This window comes from Haliotis asinina, chromosome 7 (genome assembly GCF_037392515.1).
Source record: "Haliotis asinina isolate JCU_RB_2024 chromosome 7, JCU_Hal_asi_v2, whole genome shotgun sequence".
Taxonomy (NCBI): Eukaryota; Metazoa; Mollusca; class Gastropoda; order Lepetellida; family Haliotidae; genus Haliotis; species Haliotis asinina.
The window spans coordinates 52971312-52989437 of record NC_090286.1 but is presented as its reverse complement, the minus strand read 5'-3'; the positions used below and the strand labels follow the sequence as shown (position 1 = coordinate 52989437).

The window sequence follows — 18126 nt, the reverse complement described above, 5'->3', positions numbered from 1 at the left end:
ATCAATTACAAATGCATCATACAAATGGCTTGTGTAACATATCGTCTGTTACTTAAACCATATGAACTCACAAGAAAGTAAAGACATAGAGTATAACACCTCTTTAACCCCTCTAGTTAACACTGATGGCAAGTCTGATAGTGTCTGATTGATCTGTGTGTTGTGTCTGGCTGATAAGCAAAGAATCCAGGCTTCATGATCTCTGTCTCACACTATTCTGTAGTATGAATCTACAGGCTTTAGATTATTTCATGTAGCCAACCAGCCAAATGTCCCAGTTATATTATCTTGATCTCATTGTATTCTGCTCAGATATAAGTTGAATGTGGAGGCCTCACATTTTTCATCTGAGTTTTTGTTGGGCTAGACAAATATCCAAGCTAGTCAGTCTTTGGCCTCATGATGTATCTGGTAGATATTTTTTATGAGAACTGTCCTCTGTCTAATTCACGAGAGTAGTGTCTCGGCTATATCATCACTGTAGGTTACATGATGTCCCTCGCAGATGTTAAGTGGATCTTCAGGCCTAACACTTCAGAAATTGTACTATCGGCCTCACAGGTTATCATCTTAGAAAATAAAGAGTCTGTTCAAGCATACACCGTTACTTGGTGTGAAACTCTGCCAAATATCCCTGATTCTCCATTAGTGTAGGTTACATGATGTTCCTGGTTGATATAATTTGAATGTAAACTGTTGTTGCTGTACTGAGTAAAAAATCCCCGATTCTCCACGAGTGTAGATTACACGATGTTCCTGATAGATATAGTGTGAATTAACTGGCCTAATATCATTGATGTTGTACTGGTTACACGATGTCCCTTGCAGATGTTGTGTGAATGAGCAGGCTTTACACCATTACTAGTTGTGAGGTTTGCAGCTATTTGGCGGTTAGAATAAAAAAATACAAATGAAACCATGGATGCATTACAATAGTTGTGAGCTGATTACAACCACTGACTGTTCAGTAAAAGATATAGCTATAAAAATGCTACACCAAGTATCACCAGAGCAGATAAGTTTTTTATCCTGTTAGTGCTGAACTCTGTCTAAAGCTCAGCAATATATAAATGATGCATATTTGTACAGAATTTGACAGGCAATATATTGGCATGGGTTTTGCACCATGCATATTTTATAAGATATATTTGTCATGTAAAAGGTACTTTTAAAAGGGTATTGATTAACTGGATTACATTGATTTACTTTCTTGCTCAAAAACATTGATTTTATTATGCTTCTTTGCACAGTTTTTTTCTTTTCCATCATAATTAATTGAATATATATTGTCAATATCTGCATTTGGACTGGTCTCAGGACTGTTTTTCTTATATCAACAGGAACACTTTGTGGAAGGAAATTGATGTAATGTTTATCTTACCAATCAATGTAAATGTATATTGTAAATTCTACTGACGAATCCTGTTAAACAAATTTCATCCTTGGAGAGAAAAAATGTATTCATAATACTGAACAGTTCAATTTTTACATGTTTGTAGTTGTTTTAACACATTTTGTGAGCTTCATGGTAAGTTCATAGAGAGGAAGATATGGGCAAAGATTATGGTCAGTAGTTGAATGAATATACTTTGATTTTGGATATCTGCTGAGACCTACTTCAAAGAGACAGCTTTGTGAAACACTTCAAAAAGTGTTTATGGGATTGTTTGTAGTGTTTGTGTAGTGAGTAGTGTACATGTGTGTGTGTGCATGCATGCATATGTGCCATGTGTTTATGATTATTGATGTTTTTTAAGTGATACCCCAGTGGGATTGCTACTGATAACAGATACCCCATTCAGACTCTATCCTGTTTTCAGGCCAACCAGTATTTAATCCCTTAACTTCAAGTGGTAGGCAATGAAACAAAAAGTACCATCTTTCAACAACATTTCAGATGACTCAACCAGACATCAAACCATCAACATTCTGCTCTCTGGCAGATTCTCTGCTAGTGGGACCACAAATCCAGTCATCTGATTGTATAGTGTTACCTTCACATTGGTTGCCTTGTCTTCTAAGTCAGTGTTCAATGTACAAACTTGCTTTGTCTTCTAAGTCAGTGTTGAATGTACAGACTTGCTTTGTCTTCAATGTACAGACTTGCTTTGTCTTCTAAGTCAGTGTTGAATGTACAGACTTGCTTTGTCTTCAATGTACAGACTTGCTTTGTCTTCTAAGTCAGTGTTGAATGTACAGACTTGCTTTGTCTTCAATGTACAGACTTGCTTTGTCTTCTAAGTCAGTGTTCAATGTACAGACTTGCTTTGTCTTCTAAGTCAGTGTTCAATGTACAGACTTACCTTCCTCATCATCTTTGAATCTTTTTCTTTTGAGTTTGAATCCATTTGCCTCCTAATTTCAATTCCTGGTTCATCAGCAGCATATAAAGGATTGTAGATTTACAAATATTTGTAATAAAACGTCTTTAATGTGTTACTTTGGGCATTCCTCACTCCTCACACTGGCACAACTTCATATAAAAGAGATACTCTGCTCAACTTTAAATAAAACTGAACTGAAACAGTAGAGCCTGAATTTTCAGGCTACCTTCCCTTTATAATTAATTACATTGTTTGTCTGTGACATGGATATGCTACTAGGGCACACACCATGTAAACAAGCTTCGTCTGACTGTAATGTGCTAAATGTTTCCCAGGCCATCTGATTGGGTATATGGGAAACAAACAACACATATCACAGTGATAATGGTGGAACAGAAAGACATTAAGTGATGGTTTTAATCCATCACTATCTGTACACTGCGGTGTCTCCAAATGGTCTCTCGGGCTGGTAATTCTGTTTTCGTCCTCTGGGAAATGGGTTGACACATCATTAAAAGTTTCAGCTTTCTATAAAAGGTGTAGTGTCTGAATCCATTTCTCTTGAATGAAATTTGTTCAGAAGGACGAGTTTGTTTTTATGCAAATGATATCTGGTACCTAACACTTTGTATAATAAGAATGATGTTTGGCCTTTTGAATTTCATGTAAATCACATTGGGTATAGACACATGAAGATTCAGGATAGAACTGATCTTCAGCAGCCTCTGATTTATCAGATCAGCTGGTCCGGCTCTCTGACCTGGTTGATGCATGTAAACATATCATGAGTGCATAGACCATTGCTCATGATGTCAGTCACTGGATTGACTGGTCTAGTCTCATTTATTTACATAGTTCCCATTAAACAACAAACAACCAAAATATTTAGTATAGGCAACATGAAAAAAATGTTTCTGAACACATGACTGACCTTCAAAGAGACGCCGACTTGCATATTTTAGTGATTTGGTTTAGATGAGATTGATACATGAAAATAACAGGATAGTCAGACTATGTTTAAATTTAAGAACATAGTTTGTCCATTTAGGCTGATTGATTGGTACCTGTGACTAATGAACCCATGACATTTTTCTAAAGAAATTTCAAGAGGAAAGACAGGTATCAGTCTGAATTTTTTGCTGTTAGTAACAATAATATCTTCATTTGCTATGCATACCTTGTGGCATGTGTTAAATTGCTATAAACCTGAATATACATAACCCAAATCACTTTGTTGGAAATAGATGGGACCTCCACACTTTCCATATGGTCTCAACACAAGCATGTGTCACACACTGTCTACAGGAAGCTCATATAATATACAGGGATCAGTGAATGTATATATATATACATGAGTGCCTGCGTGCATTTCAAATTGAGTGAGTGAGTGGATATTTTAGCAATATTCTTTAGGTCGCTTTTAGCAATAGTCCAACAATATCACAGTGAGGGAGACCAGAAATGGGCTTCACTCAGTGTATCTTTGTGAAAAATCAAACCCGGGACTTCTGCATAATGAGCAGCCAATGTTTCCAAATGTATTGCGATACATAAAGATAACTATTCCAGTGAATGTATACAAGGAATACAGCACATCTTCAGTTTAGAGGGCTTACATATAAAATCATGTGGAGATAAACATTCCGTGACATAAATGTCCTAACCATAGCGTGGCAGCTGCAACTTTCATGTCACAGAGATATTAATTAGCTAAAACAATACTCCAGCCAGCTTAACTCCAGCTAAACTAAGCAGGTCATATCATCATATGGCAGATCCATTTCGGTTGATGTCTGAAGTGTGTCAAGGTTGGAATCTGAAGCTGTTTATCAGGGTGCTGTCGTAACGCATGTTGTCAAACTCAAATTGAAAGTATGAATATTCCAACAACTCGCTATCAACAACAATTTCAGAGTTGCCAAACTGTTGTTAAGAAATAGGATCGGTCTCTATTTTCACCAACATTTCCATCAAACTTCCAATGTTGTCAAACTCAATTTTGATGAGTGAAGTGTTGTCAAACTTGTATTATTCAAAAACAAACAATCACAGTCAATGAAATTGTCACATGACTGCACTGATAGAGACATGGCACTCAGATGACACAAAAGTTTGACAACATGTGTTTGACATGTGAAAGCACAAGTTTGACAACTTTTAAAATTTCAACATATGTTGTCAAACTTTAGTTTGTCGTTTAAAGGCCACTTAATATGTGGTCTTAGCGATCTTGATTGTAACTCCAAATTACCTGACCAAAGACTTAGTGCTAAGATTGTTTTGTACAACACCCAGAAAGTTGTATGTGAAAGAGTGTTTGATATACATGGCCTCTATCACTGAGTTCCACATAGGTTGAAGCTCAGGGGTTTAATTCGCTTGAATTTATTGCCTCCTGGGTCGAGAAAATTACTGATGACATGCTATTAGCTAGGCTTTGCAGTCTGTCCCATGAGTCAGTCATTTACATTCCAATTCATTTGCATACAATACACATCAAATTACATGTACAAGAATTTCATGACAATTACAGACATTGCTACTTTCATTATGTACTATATTGCCCTAGAGGAGCATCATCAAAACATACTGTATTGTCTTCAAACACTGGATCACAAAGTTACTAAGAATCATGACAGGCAGACACCAGGTAACGTGATAGGCAGAACAGAAGTTGTTTATCTGGCGTTTTACATGAACACATAGAACAAGGACTCATCAGAGTTGGTACACTAGGTAGGATAGCCAAATCCTTTTTGTCCAGCAGCACTGTTTCTCAGTGAACTGGCACTCTAAAAACTTATAAGGATTAGTCCTGACTAGTATTGCAGCCACACATGTTCATGTTATCAATCATTAGTTTACTTAGATTATACCAAGCATTTATATATTGGGTTATCAGGGGTAATAATGTACATCGTATTGGATGCGCATATAACTCGTCCCTTTGGCATCAAGTCCACTGCTGATAGTGGCCAGTTATTTTATAGCTTCAGCATTACTGAACTTTCCATAAATGTCATTTAGTCAATTCAACCCTTAATTCTTTAAAAAGTATGGAAAATTAAGTTAAGAGTTTAAACAAGGAAGTATTCTACTAACAAGAATATTGCTTCCAAAATTTAGGTAGTTGGGCTTATTCTTGGATTACTGCCTGAAAACCCTTTATACTTTCTTTAAATACTGCAGTCCAACTGGTGGAATTCTAACATTTTGTTGGCTAGTACTTGATACATGGACACCTGCTGTTGACTGAAGAAGAAGAGTTCCTTTCTGTGAATTATGATGAATTTTTAAACTTGTATTGTACAACTAACACACACACTTTGGTTGCACGAATGTATTATTTAAAAGGTAAAGCCATCAACAAATGTTACACGAGAATTTGGTTAAAAGATTATAAGTTACTATTTGCTTAGGGGATCATATTGCAATGTAAGATAATTGATTTATATTTCTTCCTCATGTGATCATTGCATATGGAAGTTGTGAAGCGATGAATGTTGAGCCAGACTACAGAATACCTGATACCTTCCATCATCTTTAACAGCATGCCAGTTTACTTTGGGTTAGGGTTAGGGTAAGGGTAAGGGTAAGCTTTAGGGTATGGATTAGGGTAAGGGTAGGGGTTAAGATTAGGGTAAAGTTTAGGGTATGGGTTTGGGTTAGGGTAAGGGTAAGCTTTAGGGTTAGGATTAGGGTAAGGAAAAGGTTTAGGGTATGGTTTAGGGTAAGGTTTGGGTTAGGGTTAGGGTAAGGTTTAGGGTTTGGATTAGGAATATGGGTAAGGTTTAGGGTATGGGTTTGGGTAAGGGTAAGCTTTAGAGTTAGGGTATGGATAATGTTTAGGGTTTAGGGTAAGGTTTAGGGTCTGAGTCTGGGTTAGGGTAAGGTTTATGGTATGGGTTTGGGTTAGGGTAAGGGTGATATGACACTAAACAGTATGGCTGGTAGGTGTCTGGTATTCTGTAGGCATACCAAGTTTTGTTTTGTATACTACACTTTGTGTCGAGGTGTTTGTTCATACCCCTGAGCTTCATACATGTAGGTGATAAAATTTAACTGTTTTCTGAAACTTAATGACATTACTGCAAGCACATGGCACCAGAATGTCAATAAATCTGTACTGAAATTACCAGGGTGCTCCTGTTATGATACTGTCTGGTGAATGTCTGGTCCAGACAGGATAGTTTATAGACTGCCATCTTGTAGATGGAATATTGATGTTGGGTCAAACAGCCGGGAAGGAGCACACACTATCCGGTTATTACATGCCTCCATGGTATGTCTGACCTTAAGGTTGTGGTATATTATTGGGGGTGCGGTGGGTGAGCTGACTAGTGATCCAGCAAGGTTGAGGTGTCAGGATTGAGCCCACCTGTGACCAGGTGTAAAAACTTGAACATCAACTTTGTGTGCAGACTCTTTCAGTGTTGTCACAACCCCTAGTGTACTGTACAGAACCCTATGCACTTAAAAGAACCCACAAATCCGTTGGAAGATGACTAGAAGTTGGCCACATATATATACATGCAAACACCTAGTTGCAGGTACAGCAACACGCAGTAAATTTGGCCAAAGAACTGTGACTATGTGTCTCAGTCACCCAACTGTGAATGGGTACCTTGATAGGATGAGACAACTACACATAACTTCCCAGCGAGAGTGAGACTGATAATATGATGGGCCGTTGATACTGACATCCAATGACATCCTTGAGCAAGCACTAGGTCTCTGGATATGTGCGCTATATAAATATCTGATAATAATAATATCTGAAAAGAAATTATATCGATTTCATTGAAATTTTGTTTCAGAATTGGTCACATTGTGTTAGGCAGATCACACCAACCTGTAATTCAAAGTAGACATGGTGAGATTAGCTTTAAACAACTTGTAGGTTGTCTGGGATTGGATACACTTAGAATATTTATTGCCTACAATTATATTTCTGACACCTGTGGTATTAACAGATCAAGAAAAAAAATGTGCATTTCCGACATCTGTGATATTACCATATTATGTAATAAGACTGTGTATATCACAGACCAGTGATATTGATATTCCTTCTAATACAATTGTGTATTTCAGATGCCTGTGGTATTATGTAACTTACAGTCCTGTTGCAACACTTGTCATATTAGTATAAGTGCAGTTCTACTGAGTCTAGTGACTTACTGGCGCCTGATAAATAAACTGATGATATGCAGAGGACAAAGATATTACATGTATATGTTCTGAAAAAAAGTCATAGTGAAACAGATGAGTTAACATTGAAGAGATTGTACATAGAATATATAAATATTAAACACTCTGACAAAGTACAGTCTTCAGGCTTGTTTGTTGTTGAACTCTGCACTCAGCAATATTCCAGATATATGACAGCTGTCTGCATGTAATCAAGACTGGGCCAGATATTCCAGTGATCAACATCATGACCCTGGATCTATGCAACTTGAATACTACACATGTGTCAGGTGAACCTGGCCACCTGATCCCGTTAGTTGCCTCTCATGACAAGCATGGTTTGCAGAAGACTAATTCTATCCCCGGATCTTCACAAGTCCTTGACAGATTCTTAAAACTGTTGTCAAGCAGGAATGAAATGATAATTTGTGTTATACGAACATACTCTGATGTCACAAACCTCTACATTTTGGTCACCAAGTCTTCAACATGACTGGAGGTGAAATATTAACTAATCAGTTTAACAAAATTACCCATTTGAGTGAAAAATTTGATTTTCTTTGTAGGGGGTTGAATGGGGAAGCAAAAGTTGAGCTGGCATTTTTCAGTAACTTTCAGTTAGAGAAAGTTTTGGAGACATATATAGAGAACCGATTATAAGTAAATATTGTGCAGCAACACTTTTACTAAATAAAGTTTCTGGGTTTTTTTAGTATTATTAAGTGGATATTCTGACTTTAATAAAAAAAAAGAACCCATCCCAAAATGAACTATGCCCAAAAGGTGACATTCCCTTTCTCTTGCAGGCAGAGACCCGTGAAGGTCCCAGGGTAGAATAGGCCTTCAGCAACCCATGCTTGCCACAAAAGGCGACTGCTTGTAAGAGGCAACTAACTGCATTGAGTGGTCAGGCCTGTTGACTTGGCTGACACATGTCATCGGTTCCCAATTGCGCAGATCGATGCTCATGTTGTTGATCACTGGATTGTCTGGTCCAGACTCGATTATTTACAGACCACCGCCATATAGCTGTAATATTGCTGAGTGCAGCGTAAAATTAAACTCACTCACTCATTCTTGCAGACAGACATTATGCACTTTGCATCCAGGAGTATATTGTAGTGTTATCTTTCTTTTGTTGCCAGACGACCACAGCAGAGTGATACTGTGGGATTTGCCGCCTCATATCAAAAATGACTACATCAACTCAAGTTTCATTGACGTGAGTATAACAGCCTTTTATGATTTATAAAAAAATACAGATTCCACATTTTGCAATGATCATTTGAGATACTTTGCTGCTAGAACACTTCCAGGTAAAGCCTAAAGCTGTTTGAAACTGCATCCTGCTTTTTAATGGCCCTTTCTTCACGTTTCCGTAGCGTGTGTTGGAATTCCTTAGAGAAAATAGGTAAATGGTTGAAATAAAAGGTACATGAACGCAGAGACATATCAGTTACAGGATCAAATGATCATTTATTTGGCTAAATATTTGTAAAAAGAGAGCAGGAATCACATTCTCATTATCGACAAAGCAGAAAATCAATGTTATATGCTTTTGGACAGAATCATCTCCGATTTCATAAAGCATGTTAGCTGCGTGTGAGAGTGGTAATATTTCATAGCAGTGTTGGACTAATCCCTGATGGCCGATGTTGTACGGCGATCACAGTGCTGTCCAATATCCTGTTTTCAAACCTGTTGCATGATGGGAACAGGAAAGTGTGTGATGTATTACCTATACGTCTATTGCCACACAACTTGACTAGTCAGCCATATCACGCTTTTGTACATTTTGCTAATGGGTAACATCTTAAGTTGCGTTGTACATCTATCAGATCAGTGCAGGGTATAGTTTTATGAAGCATTAGCTACTTGGATAGTGTTTCTGATTTCTAAATAAATTCTCATGTGATCCTTTATAAGAATGGATCTTTTCTGCATAACTGGTTGACTCTGGATGGGCAGATTGTTGTAAAGAAAAGATCAATGAATGTTCATAACATTTTGATTTACACAATCTGTTTGATAACATTTTAAATATATCTGTTAACAATATTTTTCTTGGGATGTAACAACTCTTATTACCTTCTTGAAACTGAAAACCTATGGAATAAATTCTACATGATCCACCATTATTGATGTTACTGGTATAACTATACATAAGACAAATATGTATATATGACCAATCAAAATGCTCATCTCTGTTTATGCAAATTTATAATCATATAGTCCCGATTATCAAGGCCAGTAACATGTGATGTAACAGCCAAATGCTTCCTGCAGCTGAATAGGACTACACTGTTTTTGTTCTGCTAATGCTAGTGGTAGCCATGTTTTCACACTGAGGTGACATACTATCACACATACAGAGGCATGTTTAGCATCAATAATGGCAGACACCTACTGGATGAAATAACAAAATAAGTCTCATAACATGTTTCCAAGTCATGTCATACAAATATTGAGACATATCAATTTTTCATATCTGTAAACAAGTATGAAGGAAAATTGATCCCTTGATAATCAATTAATGTCTCAATGCATTTGATCTTATCTTGTATTGTATTGATAGATATAGATTCTCTTCACATTCCAATCAATATGTATTGATTTGTATTGTCTGAAACTATTTTCCCTTGTAAATAATTCTCATAGGATATTAATGCTACAGCCCTTATACCCTTATAAGTGCTTCATTTCACATCATGTCATTGTGTTAGGGAATCACTCTCATGTCACACTGAATCTTTGTCATGATGTCTGTCATTCATAGTGTCATGATGTCTGTCAATCATAGTGTCATGATGTCACATACAACCATTGTCATAATGTGTCATTCTACGGTGTCATGAATTAGTGAATTAGCCTTTTTATGTATTGTGCCATGTCAGAGAAAGACAACATTGGCATGTTGAGTAAGTATATATTTATGTGCAAAATGTGATTAATCTTGGCTTGCCTCCTTCAACAGAACATGAAATGACTGTTTTACCGTTTTAACACTCTCCTGAAAAGCATGCACATATATGGCATGATTAAAACATCTATCAAAAAGATTATTTCAAAACATATATCAGGATAGGACTTTTCATTATTTAAGCTAGTTGTCTTCATGATCATGTAATGAAAGATTGTTCCTCTAAGAATAATGCTCCACAATTGGACGAAAGCACGACTTCCTTTGGTTTATATTCCCATGATTTCATGACAAACTCTTACAAATAAGTTTATGTGTTTAATATGTTCTTAACTATGAATGACTGACATTTCTGAGTTTGAGAAAAGTGATATTTTCACTGTAGTGAAAGAAATTGGATATGTTCACTAGAGTGAAAGTATTGCTTTCCTGAAACTACTCCATGGGTCAACAAACCTTCTGTCTAGTATCAAGTTACACAACACAGTAAATGGCAATGTAAACACATACATTTCAAATGCATATGGTCAGCAGGGTTAGGCATTAGAAGACCAACCTCCAGTGATGATAACTCACACTGACAGACTGATTGCAGAGTCATTCAGTGCACCCACACTTGATAATGTTAATGGAATTTTCTCTGATAAATAATGTTTCAATAATTACACCAAATTGGAAGCATATAATAAATGGAATATTTCATGTATCTGATGGAGCATAATGTTTTGTTTGAATCTACCAAATCACTCAATTTATGTAATTTTAACATCCATATACTCACTACTATACCTCGTTTGTACATATTCTAATGAAATTGTCTGACTAATCAATGAATGAATCTCAAAATTCATGGAAATGCTTCCCTCAATATTAAATAATAATAACAATAATAATAGTAATATTTTTGCTGCTCAGGACCAGTCACTTCCCACTCGCATTTGCCAGAATGTTATTCTTAAAGAAAATATCAATATGAAATGTCGTCTTTGCAATGAATTTACAGAGACTGTCCAACACCTTGTCAGTGGATGCCCTTCCTTGGCACAAACAGCATATCTTAAAAGACATGATGGCATGGCTTGCTGCTTTTACTATCGTCTCCGCCATGCCTGTGGCTTTGACCCCGAGGTCCATCCATGGTACGACCCTGAACATGTCCAGGGTGTCCTGGAAAATGATGCTTTTAAACTTCTCTGGAATAGGCCAATATACAGCCTGAGACGAATTCCAGCCAATAAACCTGATCTTGTTCTTTTTGATAAAACTAATGAAACTATTTATATCATTGAATTTTCTGTCCCTTTTGACAGCAATGTGATTGGCAAGATTCAGGAAAAGCATGATAAATATGCAGATCTCGCCTTTGAAATGTCTCGCTTGCATCCCAAGTACACAGTCGTCAGGCTCCCCATTGTTTTTGGTGCCCTTGGTTTGGTACCTCCTGATCTCTTGGCGCAGATCAGGAGAGTGCCCGGGTTCTCCACCGGGAGCACAGCCCTTCTGACAATCTGGGTAATGCAGAAGGCTGCAGTGTCGGGGAGCCTCCATATTCTCCGGAAAACTCTTGGTGGGTTCGACTAGGCAGTGTTTCCTGGGAGAAGTCCCATTCGCTGTCTGGGCTTCGTGCAGAGGGGGCGAAGGCCCTGAGCTGATGATGAGCCTTACCGGCCTGACTGTGCGAGGATCACCTGAACCCTCTCTGCTGCATTTCAATCTTACTCTGTAAAACATAATATGTACATTTATATTGCCCCAAACTCCACTCGCAAGGTGAATACTCATAGTGCTGACAGTCAAAGCAGGCATATTAAACTCTCTCAAAAAAGAAACGCAACCCCTGTATTCAGATTTTCAAAATAGGTTTTATGTATGTTATATTTTACCAAACTAACTTTTATGGAAATGTATTCAAATACTTCACATTATTAATGAGGATTATCATCCAAACAACCCCATTTTCACACAGAAGTGTAGTTTAATGCTTATTTCGGGAAAAACGCATGAAATGGCATTTCTGACTTTGCACAAAAAGACAAATGCACATGCAATACATGAAAATGGCAGCTGATGTAAGGGAGTATAAAAGCTCGTGTGATTTCGTATCTTATTCATTGACTTGTCACCTAGAAGCAGCGTTAAAAATGCCACGATTGAGCAATGCTGACAGAAATATCGCCATTGGTCGTCTTCAAGCTGGCAAAAGTTTTGGAACTGTTGGACGTCACTTTAACGTTCATAAAACAACAATATCTTGACTTTGGAACCGCTACACTAACTTTAATTCGACAAACGACCGCCCCAGAAGTGGTAGACCAAGAATCACGACCCACGCTCAAGATCGGTACATCCGGGTCCATCATCTACGCAATAGTCATGCCCTACCAACAGTGACAGCCACACAGATACCCGGATTGAGGAGGGTGTCAGCTCAAACAGTCAGGAACCGTCTGAAGGAAGTGGGTTTACGTGCTCGTAGACCAGTTCTTCGACCTGTACTGCGCCCCCTACATCGACGCCAACGACTCAGATGGTGCCGAAACGTAGAGATATGGACCTTACAAAACTGGAGGCGCATCTGGTTTTCAGATGAATCCCGTTTCCTTTTGCAACATCACCACGGAAGACAGCGTGTGTATAGGAGACGTCAAGAACGTTTTGCGCCTGTCTGCATAAGACAAGTGGACAGATTTGGCGGGGAAAGCATAATGGTATGGGGAGCCATCTCCTATAACCAGAAATCGAACTTAGTGATCGTTCAAGGCAACCTGACAACCCAGCGCTATATCAACGACGTGTTGCAGCCTCACCTTCTCCCAGTTATTGATCGACAGAGACAGATTTTTCAACATGACAACGCCCGGCCTCATACCGCACATGCAACAGTGAACTTTCTGCAGAATTCTAACGTAAATGTCCTGCCATGGCCATCTAAATCTCCCGATCTCAACCCGATCGAACACCTATGGGACACCCTCGATCGACGCGTACGTCAACGTCAGCCTGCGCCGCAGACGCTACAACAGCTCTCTGTTGCATTGCAGGAGGAGTGGAGAGTTATTCCACAAGAAAACATCCGCCGACTTTTTCGTTCCTGTCCAAGGAGATGCCGTGCAGTAATTGAAGCTCGTGGGGCCCATACGAGATACTGAGGAAAACGCCCCCTGGTGACAAACTGGGGTCTATGAAATGGCATTTGATTTGAACATTTCAAACATGATTATATCAGTTATCAGTTTGCCAAATATCAGACCTGAGTCTTCACAAATAAAAAAGCTGTGTTGTCCCAAATCTTAGAAATAAAATTGTCAAAACACGAGGGTTGCGTTTCTTTTTTGAGAGAGTTTATTAACCCAGATAACCCAAGTTACCTGTTAGGTGCTAGAAGGTTATAATCCACCAGTTAAATGAATAAGGACTTACAGACTTATTCCACTGGGTACCCATTTTCTGCTGAACAGAGGCAAGTTTGAACAAACTCACTTGCCAAAGATGAGACCATATGTCTCATGTGTTTCATTGTGGGGCAGGACTGCAGTCCCAGAAACTCTCAGTTAAGGTGGCAGTCACCCATCCGAGCACTGTCTGCGCCCATTGTTGCATAAATTCAGCTGATTGTGACCTGAGCTTTATGCACAGGACCACACACCACATTTTTTATATTTCAAACCAGGGCAGTCTTCCAAGCACAACGTTTGTTTTCATACCTAAATCACATTTCTTAATTTCCTCTTGCTATTTGTGACAAAGACCATTATTTCATTCTAAAATATATAAAGGGTTCAGTGATACATTAGTGTCCCAGGTAAAGAACAATTCTAACCAGAACCTTCACAAGTTCCTCTGAAGTGGTGGTCAAGAGAATGTTACTCTGTGTCAGATGCTAAATACTCTTTTACAAACACCTGGTGTCATAACAGATTTTCAGTAATCCATTCTCATAGTTACCTCCACCATGATGCCTTTTATACCCACTGGAACCAGGCAGTCAATCAAGACTGATTATTCCTCGGCATTGATGTTACATGTTTGCTTCAGCCTCGTGTTTGTTGACATGGCTCAAGGTCCATGTCATCCAGACACAATGCTGTGCCATCAGCCATGTCACCTTCTATATCACCCAATTCTCATTAGCAGCCACTGACAAAAAGTGTGGAATACTGGAAACCTAACTAGTCGTGGAATCTCTACATAGTCTCTTGGGTAGTATTGTCTGGTGTAGCATCATACACATGAATTCATAAGCAGTGATGACAGTTAGTACCATGTTGCCTTAGGTGACTGTTGTGGCTCTGAGAACATTATGTGAAATGAAGCCCAGGTGATCAAATAACAAAGAATGAATACAAGCTGTAAGGTTTTATTCATCAATTGTAAAATGTCATATATTTGTGGTGTATATTTTGTTTTATTCCTCAGCCTTGACTGATATGATGTTAATCATATTGTGGGCCTGTTTGAGGTCCAAATACATCTGGCAATGTTGCTGTTGAAATACTACCAGCATATATTCAGTTTCATGCTTTTCAAGCACAGTGGGCAGGCCTAGTGGCTGAAGCATTATGCCGAAGACCTGGGTTTGATTCCCTACATGAGTAAAAATGTGTGAAGCCTATATCAGTGTCCCCCACCATGATATTGCTGGATTATTGATGAACGCAGAGTAAAACAAAACTCACTCACTCACTCACTCACACACTCACTCACTCACTCACTCACTCACTCAGGCATATCTACTTATTTAAAGGGGGTGGTGGGGTAGTCTAGTGGTTAAAGCGTTCGCTTGTCACACCAAGGACCCAGGTTCGATACCCCACATGGGTACAAAGTGTGAAGCCCATTTTCTGGTGTCCCCCGCAGTGATATTACTGGAATATTGCTAAAAGCAGCGTAAAACTAAACTCACTCACTCACTCACTTGTTTAATGTTTGGGTTTGCAACTGACCACTTCCTGATATATCTGTGTAACTTTTAAGCAGTGTTTTAAGATTTAATTAATATGTAGACAAAGCAACCAGACCAAAACATCAGGCCACACCAATGAAGAAAAAAGTTTAATCTGTTTAATGAATGTCTTCTTTTCAAAAGCTAAATTTTAATGTTTGCAAAAATTGTCATTATACTTGCGTTTGTTGCAGTTATTAGTTATTACTCTTCAACCAACCCCACATCTACTTTGTCACTTATGTTTTGTCACTTTGTCACTTATGATGTATTGTACATACTTGGGATAAAAGACAGTTCAGGCATGTTTTGGAGAGGCTGTACCATCATCTTTACTCCTGCACTTTCATTTTTATTGATTGTCCTAAATCATGTGTTAGTTTCAAAAAGAGATGGTCAGTCAACATGACACTGGCCTGATAAATGACCTTCAACTGTTAATTACACTGTCATGCGCTTTGAGCATAGATAGCATGGCTACCAGCACATTACAAATTGAACTTATCAATGCTGTTTGCATATGCTTGTATGTGATAGAGCATACATAACCAAACCGACCTTACAATAATAACACAGAGTTCGTGTTCTGTCACAATATTTGACACTACGCTTGATTGACAAGCATTCCTCTACACTGTGTCAGATCCTGACACATTGTGTCAAAATGACATGAAATTGTCATTTTCTGGAAGAGCCTGAAGTTTTGAGATGACCTTCACGGAACACAACTAACCCTGTCCTTTCATGTTTCCAGGGCTATTACCTAACAAAGGAGTACATCGCTGCGCAAGGTAGGTGGTCTAGTATTGATGAAGATATTGTTCAGCAGGAATTCTTCCTTGATGGTTGAGGTTGAGAGACTCCTAAAGATCTCTAAAGGGTAGCGTAAACACTCTCAGAGTTTGCTATCTGGCTGGGAGACAGTGACAAATTTTGTTAAGCCTTACGACAAATGACTGTATGTGGCATATGGATAAAACTTTGTCTGCACTAATGTAGCGATCACAAAAAAGAAACATTCATGCTCAAAATAAGAAGAAAGATGATGAGTCATCATATGATAGAAACAGAAACATGTACATGGTTTGTCATCTGACTGAGAAACTGTGGCATATTTCATTTTAAGGGACCATTCTTAATTAATGGCATGGAGGATGATGTGATAACCCCCTACCTCTCCAGAACAAAATGGGTACATAACCTCTAGCCTTAAATTATAAATACTGTATGTAGTACATGATATGTCAACAAAAGTGCATGCACATTGAAACTATGAGATCCACTGGAATGATTTCCTATATAAATAATTATCTTCTAGCTTTGAAGCCAGTGAAGAATTGATGTTCAGCAACCAATGCTTATCTTTGGACTGACTGAAGGGATAGGGTGACACATCCCAAATGGGTATATCGATGCTTATTCTGTTAATCACTGGATTTTCTGGCCCAGAATTGATTATTTACAGACTGCTGCCATATAGCTGGAATATTGCTGAATACCTTGTTAACCACAAAACAACTAAGTCTTTCTGCTACATTCTGTATCACAATACATTCAGTCTTGGTTCTGAAACAATGTCTTTTTAACAGAGCATGAAACATCTTGACATTTCTTGAAGGAACAAAAAACTTAATAACCCCAAAAAACATGTCTATTGTCAGATAATTTCAACAATTCGAATTTTAAAAAGCATGTTCAGGACCTTTAACATGATATCTCAAATCATCAGTTGTTTTGGAACTTGATGAATATCCTGAAATGGTGTCTGGTAACCATGGCAATCTTTATAATTGGCAATGAGAATTAAGAGGCTGGCTGTCTGTGACTTAGCTACAAAAGACCAACACCGTTCTTCAGGAATCCATTGTTCCTTCTAATAGGTTACAATAACCAATAGATTAATGGCAATATCTTCTGAAACTGATGCTAGCATTTATTTCTTGTCTGGACTTGTGAATGAACGTTTGAATGTCATGTGTTGAAAATAGAAAATGGGATTATTATCATCAAGACAAATGGTCCGTTGTCTGAGTGTACTCAAAATATCATTCCTACAGTAACAAATCTTTATGTGCTTGGTGATAAATGACTACGTTCATCCAAAATACAATAATTCACCTGAAAAAGATAGCACATTCTGCCGGTCATAATACATTGATTCAGCTGGTTTTTAAATGGAAATCTCTTGGATGTGCCGCTGTACTGAATACATTTCTTGATAAATGTATTTGAGACCTTTTGCTACATTAAACATATTTCTTGATAAATATCTGTCTCACTATGAGTGAAACAGGTAGAAAACATGAACATTAAATGAATTATTCACTGCAGACACAGGCGTTCATATGAAAAGATGTAACATGTCCTGCCTTACCCTGCCAGTATCAAACACTTCCAGGTGAAAGGTCATGTATGATTTTATTGAAGATACCAAGAAAATATGGCATTTGTAAGTACACTGTGTAAGTTTTAAACTGTTGATGAAACACTCAGGTTCCATGCAATGTGTTGTAACATTACTTGACTTTGTTTCAGGGCCCACAAGCAGAACTTTGGCAGCATTCTGGCACATGATCTGGCAGGAAGGGGTTCATTGTGTTGTCATGGCAACTGGACTTTTCGAAAATGCTGCAGTAAGTATTTTAAAGATTAAAATAGAAATAGCACATTATGCATCTAATCAATTTAATGTTGATGAACAGGTTTGAAATTAAAGGGGCATTCAAGGGAAAATAACAATTTTGCATATGTAA

General features: G+C 38.0%; 1 protein-coding gene across 1 annotated transcript in view; it reads left to right on the top strand.

Annotated features, from left to right (window-relative positions):
• The window catches only part of LOC137292068 (receptor-type tyrosine-protein phosphatase kappa-like), a 121579-nt gene that overhangs the window by 79368 nt on the left and 24085 nt on the right, over positions 1 to 18126 (top strand). Inside the window, exons 6-8 of the mRNA XM_067823612.1 lie at positions 8657 to 8733; positions 16128 to 16164; positions 17909 to 18006. Coding sequence (XP_067679713.1) covers positions 8657 to 8733; positions 16128 to 16164; positions 17909 to 18006 — 212 coding nt within the window. The remainder of the gene's footprint in view (positions 1 to 8656; positions 8734 to 16127; positions 16165 to 17908; positions 18007 to 18126) is intronic.